The sequence below is a fragment of the Hyposmocoma kahamanoa genome, unplaced genomic scaffold (genome assembly GCF_003589595.1).
Source record: "Hyposmocoma kahamanoa isolate Upper Pololo Valley unplaced genomic scaffold, ASM358959v1 224, whole genome shotgun sequence".
NCBI classification, from domain to species: Eukaryota; Metazoa; Arthropoda; class Insecta; order Lepidoptera; family Cosmopterigidae; genus Hyposmocoma; species Hyposmocoma kahamanoa.
In genome coordinates, this window is record NW_020653743.1 from 11,493,219 (window position 1) to 11,500,517 (window position 7,299).

The 7,299-nt window shown below is 36.1% G+C and overlaps 1 protein-coding gene across 1 annotated transcript in view; it reads left to right on the forward strand.

The window, feature by feature from the left end:
• The first annotated feature begins 553 nt into the window (after positions 1-553).
• Positions 554-7,299, forward strand: part of LOC113228160 (potassium channel subfamily K member 9-like) — a 13,944-nt gene continuing 7,198 nt past the window's right edge. The window contains exons 1-4 of the mRNA XM_026461380.1: positions 554-680; positions 2,281-2,436; positions 3,281-3,407; positions 6,087-6,277. Coding sequence (XP_026317165.1) covers positions 554-680; positions 2,281-2,436; positions 3,281-3,407; positions 6,087-6,277 — 601 coding nt within the window. The remainder of the gene's footprint in view (positions 681-2,280; positions 2,437-3,280; positions 3,408-6,086; positions 6,278-7,299) is intronic.

Consider the following 7,299-nt stretch of genomic DNA (forward strand, 5'->3'; position numbering starts at 1 on the left):
TTGAATATACATAATAAGTGTATATTGACATATTATACACCTACAATACAACTGAACTAGAATTACCCAATTAGGCGGTTTATTATCTTGCTCCACCGTTGCTTCAAATGATTTACTGTAATCTTTTAAAATTAAAAATTTTAATTTTTCAGGTGAAACTGGAATAAATAATGAACAAAAATAACAACACAACACTAAACATCCATAAATGGAAATCTTTCAAAAATAGAAAATGACTTCCTACAATGGGATCAATTTATTGCTAGCACTTTAACACTTAAAGTTTAGACATCCCTAAAATAAAAAAAATGAGAAACTGGCGAATAAGACACACTGGTTGTGATTATGCATGCAGAACTGAACCATAGAGAACACATTCTAAATTTGAAATAGTTCGCATATCATAAAAATGAGTTCTGATAAAAATTTATAGAAGTACCTTACAATGGTTACTTAGTCTTTAGAGGCAAGACAATATGGTCCTTAAGTGAGCTGATTAAGGTGGAGTGTGCATTGGGCCATAGCCCTAAAGCCAGAGTCGCACTTGTGCGTGATGAAGAAGCAAAATGTACGCACTCTATCCTTAATTGTGTGCACATTTACATATCTGCTAGTTGGTGCGGCTGTCTTTGACGCTCTTGAGTCTACTACGGAGAGGAACAGATTTGAAGTTCTGCAAGGTACATTCTCAGACTCTATATAAGTAAAAATGGTGATTATAATGTGAATCACAACACATTATAATGACTATTCTATTAAAGGTATGGACGGTGAATGATTTGAACATTCAAACTATTCAAAAAAATCTGAACATTTGAGAAAAATCAACCTTAGGAGACTGTCTTTGAAGTGCAATTTCAACTGTTTTCTGAAACATTTCAGTTCCATACATTTTTGGGTCATCTACATATGGTTGATTATGATTATTCAGTTTGAGTTTGGTTTTATGTAGCAGTGTAGACAGATATATACACACATCAAAATTGTCTAGGGCTCATGATATTTTTTTTAATATGTCATTACATTATTAAAGTACCAAAAAATCAACATAAATATATTAAATTGTTTATTTAGTATTTATTTTATTAATTACGAAATTGACACAAAAAATAATTGGTGTTAAAAAAAAATTAAAGAATCCTGATTTTCAGTAATTATCAAAAATATGCTTCCTCCATTGACATTTTTGAACATAAGCTTCTTAAATCTAAAGCTTTTGATGTATATACTACTTCCACAGTATCACTACTTTTCCCAGTTAGAATTCTTTGACATTACTTAAATTTACATGCAGCTTCTAAAAGCTCATTTAAATAGCTATTGAAAGAAATCTAACAAATTAAAACACATGGACAAAAAATACCTAGTAACGTAAATATGTTTTCATCACATCTTGCTTGTAAGTATAGAATAGTATAACGTGCAGCAAAACTAAGCGGTATTGTTATCATACGGCCCTAGGGCGGTAATGACTTTTTTAAATTTTTGCACTCTTGCCGGCGCTCGCCATGGATACTATAGCATACACAAATTTAAAAGATTTTAGTTTCATTCATTCATAAAATCAAAGCAAAAAGTTTTGATACTTCAAAAAGGTACCTAGGCAGGTAGGTAGTTTTTAAATATTTTTATTACACATACACTACGTATTTTTATTTAACACCAGACCAGATGGTATATAAATGACGCAAACAATTTTTTTCTTCACCTGTAAAGTCAATGTAAAGTTGTCAAAATTTCGATAGTACCAGTTGCCAGTTCACAGTTGATATGCAGGTTATACAAAATGTTACAAATAATATTTAAAAATGTATAACATTTTTACAATTATAAATGAGCATCCAACCTAGGTATTAAATCTGTGTTTTAAATTGATGATGAAATTTAAAAACATTTGGGAACCTTTGTCAGGGTCTGCTGTTCCTACTAGAATTCCTTATATGACAGATCATCAGGCCCTTGCTTCTACAGTAGAACTTCAAATAATCTCAGCACAAAGTACAAAAAAAACATACCTTAAAAGTCATTCATCTTGTAGCTCATCACACTTAGAGGTGAAATATTGTCTTCAAATTTAAATGGGGCCACTACCGAGGACCCTGTTTCCAACAAAAAAAGAATCATCAAAATCGGTTCACAAATACAGGAGTCATCAAAAAACAACATACAGTCGAATTGAGAACCTCCTTTTTTTGAAGTCGGCTAAACAATATTTACAGATACATTGACCTACCAAAAAAGGAAGACACTGTCAATAACATCTGTAATCCAATGTTGCAGCTATCGAGGGGATGATAATAAGAAAGTACAATATAACAGAAGAAGACTTCCGCGTGATGGAGACAGTGGTGCTCAAATCGGAACCGCACAAGGCTGGTCAACAGTGGAAGTTCACTGGTGCCTTCTATTATGCCACCACCGTCCTTACCACCATTGGTATGTACTTCTACAATACTATTTAGTGCAAAGTTTACCCTTAACAGTCTGCTGCATATGGAGCTCAAATTGGAACCACAAAGCAAAAGACAAATTCTCTTAAACTCACGAAACTTAGTCATAGTCATAAGTTTGTCACACATTTTAGTAACAGTAGAGCTCCTTGTGAAAGTGTTTGTCTAGGGAAGTACTGCCACCTTACCCATTTCAGCTGCCAAACAGTAATGTTAGCATTACTGCATTCTGGTTCTGAAGTGTTACGAGTGCGGGATTCGAACCGTGAACCTCTCACTTGAGATGAGAAACATTCTCTCACTAGTCTACCACCACTACGGTTTCCACTGTTGGTGACAAGCATAACTCTTCAAATACTTCAATTTGAAATGCTAGTTTTCTTGTAAATCCTTACATTAAATAAATTTATACAGATTTTGAGCCTTAGTATCACTGTGTCGCTTACCACCAGGCGCACGACTTGTTCGTCCTGTCACTTAGTATCAGGCGCACGACTTGTTCGTCCTGTCACTTAGTATGATAAAAAAAATTGATTTAGCCATTACTTTGCGGAAATCCATCTTAATAAAAATGGAAGTAAATTAATTTGCTACTCCACGAACCCAGTGAAAGTTTTTCCATGCACTTAATTTTCCTACCATCGCTTCGCATAAAATTTAATAAACTAAGCAACAATAGCGCAACTACAGTCACAAATAGAACCACCAAAAATATACCTGACACGTGTTTCGCTTTTCTACGAGGCATCCTTAGGTGTTGTCGATTGCTCGACCGAAGAGACCCGATAGTTGAAGAAAGAAACTTATTATTCATGATATTAACATTACAGGGTATGGGCACTCGACGCCAGCTACGATCGGCGGCAAGCTGTTCACAATGTTTTACGCCATCGTGGGCATCCCGCTCGGCCTCATCATGTTCCAGAGCATCGGCGAACGCGTCAACAGACTTAGCAGGTACAGTAACAACAGTGACATTGCTTTAGTATAACAATTCAGCGCCAATTCTTAGCTATGTTCATATACGAAGCCTTCGGAGATTTATCAAAAACCCTTTGTAGCCTTAATGAAGGCTCGATCCACAAATTTATTGTAAGAAATGTTAAAAGAGGAAAAGAAAAGGCTGTAAGAAATAATGTTATATAAAGAAAAGGTACACTATTATAAAACACTCCCTATATGTATAATTGTAACATTTTTATTAAAAAAAACCGACCTCAAAAATTTGTGGAGTTACATCTATTTGCCAAATTTTATTGAAATCGTTTACCGGAAAGTGCGCGAAACTGGATTCATCCCCTAGTTTGCCACCCCTAGAGGTGGTATATTTCCTTCAAATAAAAATGGGACCAATACTGAGATACCCTCTTTTCTACAAAAAAAGAATCATCAAAATTAATTCACAAAAGGTTATCGTGTAACATAAAAAACGGTCGAAGTCCGAAATGACATTTTCCAGAAATAGCGTTTGCTCGAATTTTCATAACCTCGAAAGTAATTTTGAGAGGAAAATGTTGTTTCTTTAAATCTAACCTAACCGAACCTAATCGTGTCTTTGCGATAAACATCCAACATAATAGGGGTTAAAGTATGAAATTGCCGATTTGTACTGAAAATCTAAATTGTTTATTTTTTAAATTTTTAACAAATTTATTTAATCAAAATAGATGCCATTGTTATCTATACATTGCTGCCATCTAATGGGAAGGTTATTAATGCCTTTGCGATAGAACTCCGACGATCTAGACTGCACAAACTGTGTGAAAGCATTTTGTACTGCCTCCTGGGAAGAAAACTTCTTGTCACGTAGATAAATATAATAAATCACGAAAAAAATGGTAGTCCGTTGGAGCAAGGTCTGGTGAATACGGAGGATGACGAATGGTTTCTAACTGCAGTTCCTGAAGGGTCAAAATGGTTTCTCGTGCTGTGTGAGGTCTCGCGTTGTCGTGGAGCAATAATGGTGAAGATCGATTCATGAGTCGGGGCTGTTTTACTGCTAGTTTTGTCAACATGGTTCGGAGTTCGGCACAATAGACATCTGCCGTTATTGCTTGACCAGATCGGAGAAAACTATAGTGAATAACACCATGCTGAGACCACCAAACAGTTACCATTACCTTTTTATTGGTAAGTTTTGCTTTAGGACACTGTTGTGGCATTTGACCTGGGGTCAGCCATTGCATTTTTCTTTTCCGGTTATCATAAAGAATCCACTTTTCATCACATGTTACAATTCGATCCAATATTCCTTCATTTCTGTACCGGTTCAACAAGGCAACACAAGTTTCAACACGCGTTTCTTTCTGCAGATCAGTCAAATCATGAGGCACCCATTTTTCGTATTTTTTTATTTTATTGATTTGACGCAAGTGAGTCAATATTGTGGGTAAGGTAACGTTAAACCATGCCGCTAATTCCTGGGTAGTTTGACTAGGATCGGCTTCCACTATCTCTCTTAATTCATCGTTATTCACCTGTGTGGGCGGTCTTCCTCGTGACTCGTTCTTTAAGTCGAAATTTCCATCACGAAAGCGTTCAAACCAAAATCGCACGGTGCGTTCATTAGTAGACCCCTCTCCAAACGCAGCATTGATATTGCGGGCAGTTTCTGCCGCGTTAGTTCCGCGTCGGAACTCGTATTCAAAAATCACTCGAATTTTCGCAGTATCCATCTTTCTTGTCTAAATTGAATAACAAAAACAATTGAAAGTCGATATTCAAATGTTTCAAATTTAAAAAAAAAATCAAAGAAACCATTTGAAAAAAGTTTCATTCGAAAACCTCAAACCATGAAGATTCTATGAAAATTCAAAGAACCTATTGCAATAAAACGGCAATTTCATACTTTAACCCCTAATATATTATCCTGAAAGAACAATAGTTTCGTTATATTAGGTTTTCGGTTTAATGAAAATTCGAACAAACGTTATTTCGGAAAAAAATTCAAGTTTGTGATAGGTTAGGTACCCTATAAAACTATATGTATAACTTTAATAGTAATCGACTTAAAACTTTACAAAAGGAGGAGGTAATCTGTGATTTGTGGGCGTGGGTGTGTATGCTCTAATGACAGCTAAGGGTGATAAATTAGACTCGGTTGCTGTTAAGACTCATTATAATAATAAATTAATTGCTATATATATACAAATTTACACACACTATTATATAAAATGTCTCTAAAATTTTAGTGTCTCGTTAGTGTAAAGTGCCGGTGAAGCATTATCTTGCAACTTGGTTTTCGGTCGTTCGTCTTGCTGAAGCATTTTCTTGCAGTCTATTTTTGGGTCATTCACCTACTGAGTGGAATGTTCAAAGGTTGTTTGAACACTAATGCAACCGCTGTACTCACTAGGCTACCACCACCATAGCGGCAAAGATTCTGTATAACATAACTGTTTAAAATTTATTTTTTAAACGACAATACTAATCGGAAATGAAACTATTTTTCCGGATTTAAATCGCGTATATTTGTTTTTTCAAACAAACCGACGTTTCGGGCCCTTTACAGGTCCCATGGTCACGGTTGACTCAACCGTTGCGTCAACGGAAAAATAGTTTCATTTCCTATGTGTAACAATCGCGAAAACCTAAGAACTCGAGACAATACTAATCGTACACGTTTATAAATTCCAGCGTAATAATAAAATCAATAAAGCGTGCGATGAACTGCAAGCAAACGAATGCATCTGAAGTGGACCTCATCTGTGTGGTGACCACACTGTCATCTCTGACCATCGCAGGGGGAGCAGCTGCCTTCTCCAAGTTCGAGGGTTGGAGTTACTTCGACAGCGTTTATTACTGCTTTATAACGTTGACCACTATTGGTAAGTGGCAATTTATGTATCACTTTAAATATTTACAATAATGGTCTCGAGCTAGTCATATTCGAATGAAAGGTTCAAAAGAATGGAGGTTTGACTTTTAACTACTGTAATTATCTTCGGAGAAGGGTTTCATTGAATTAAAATACTTGTTGAATTAAGACTAAAATTATTTGATTTTTAATTCGGGACTTAATCACGTATAAAACATATTTCAATTACCTCGACGTTTCGGACGTATTGCAACGTCTATGGCCTCGAAGGGACTGAAGAGGCGGATGTCAGCATCTTCTAGCCGTGCGAGTTTTTCTTAACACCCGCACTTGATCTTCATTATTTACACAGACCACATAAATACTATTTATTTGTGTACTAAGGTTCTCACTAATAAATAATGAAGATCAAGTGCGGGTATTCAGAAAAACTCGCACGGCCTTACTTAAGAAATGATTGGTTCTCCATACAAGCTTTCATCCCCTATTTCGTCCCCTTTTAGATTTTATATTGTGACAAAAAGTAGTTTATATCCTTCTTCAGGGTCCCATCTATCTCTATAACTATTAAAGTCATGATTTTTGATTCAGCGGTTTAGGCGTGAAAACACTTTTTTGCTTCAAAGTCAGATTTTCATTTCGTCAGTTTTTACTAAAGTGATACACATTTAGTAGCAGTAGAGCTCCTTGTAAAAGGGCTCATCCAGTGAAGTACTGCCACCTTACGTATTTTTGCTGCCAAACAATAATGTGGACACTACTGCGTTCCGGTTTAGAAGGGTATGGGTGCTGGTGATTACAGTCACATGGGACTTGTCAACTTACGACTCAGGGTGACGGGCGCTCTGGCAGTGCCCCTCAGATCTTTCCAATTTAAAGTACTGAGTGGCGGGCGCACTGCAATTGTTATGGATAGACGTGTCGCTTACCACCAGCCACACGACATGTTCGTCCCGTCATTTGGTGTTATAGAAGAAAAATACATACAAAAAGTTTTCTGTGAAATGTCATTCCATCGCGCAGACTATCCTA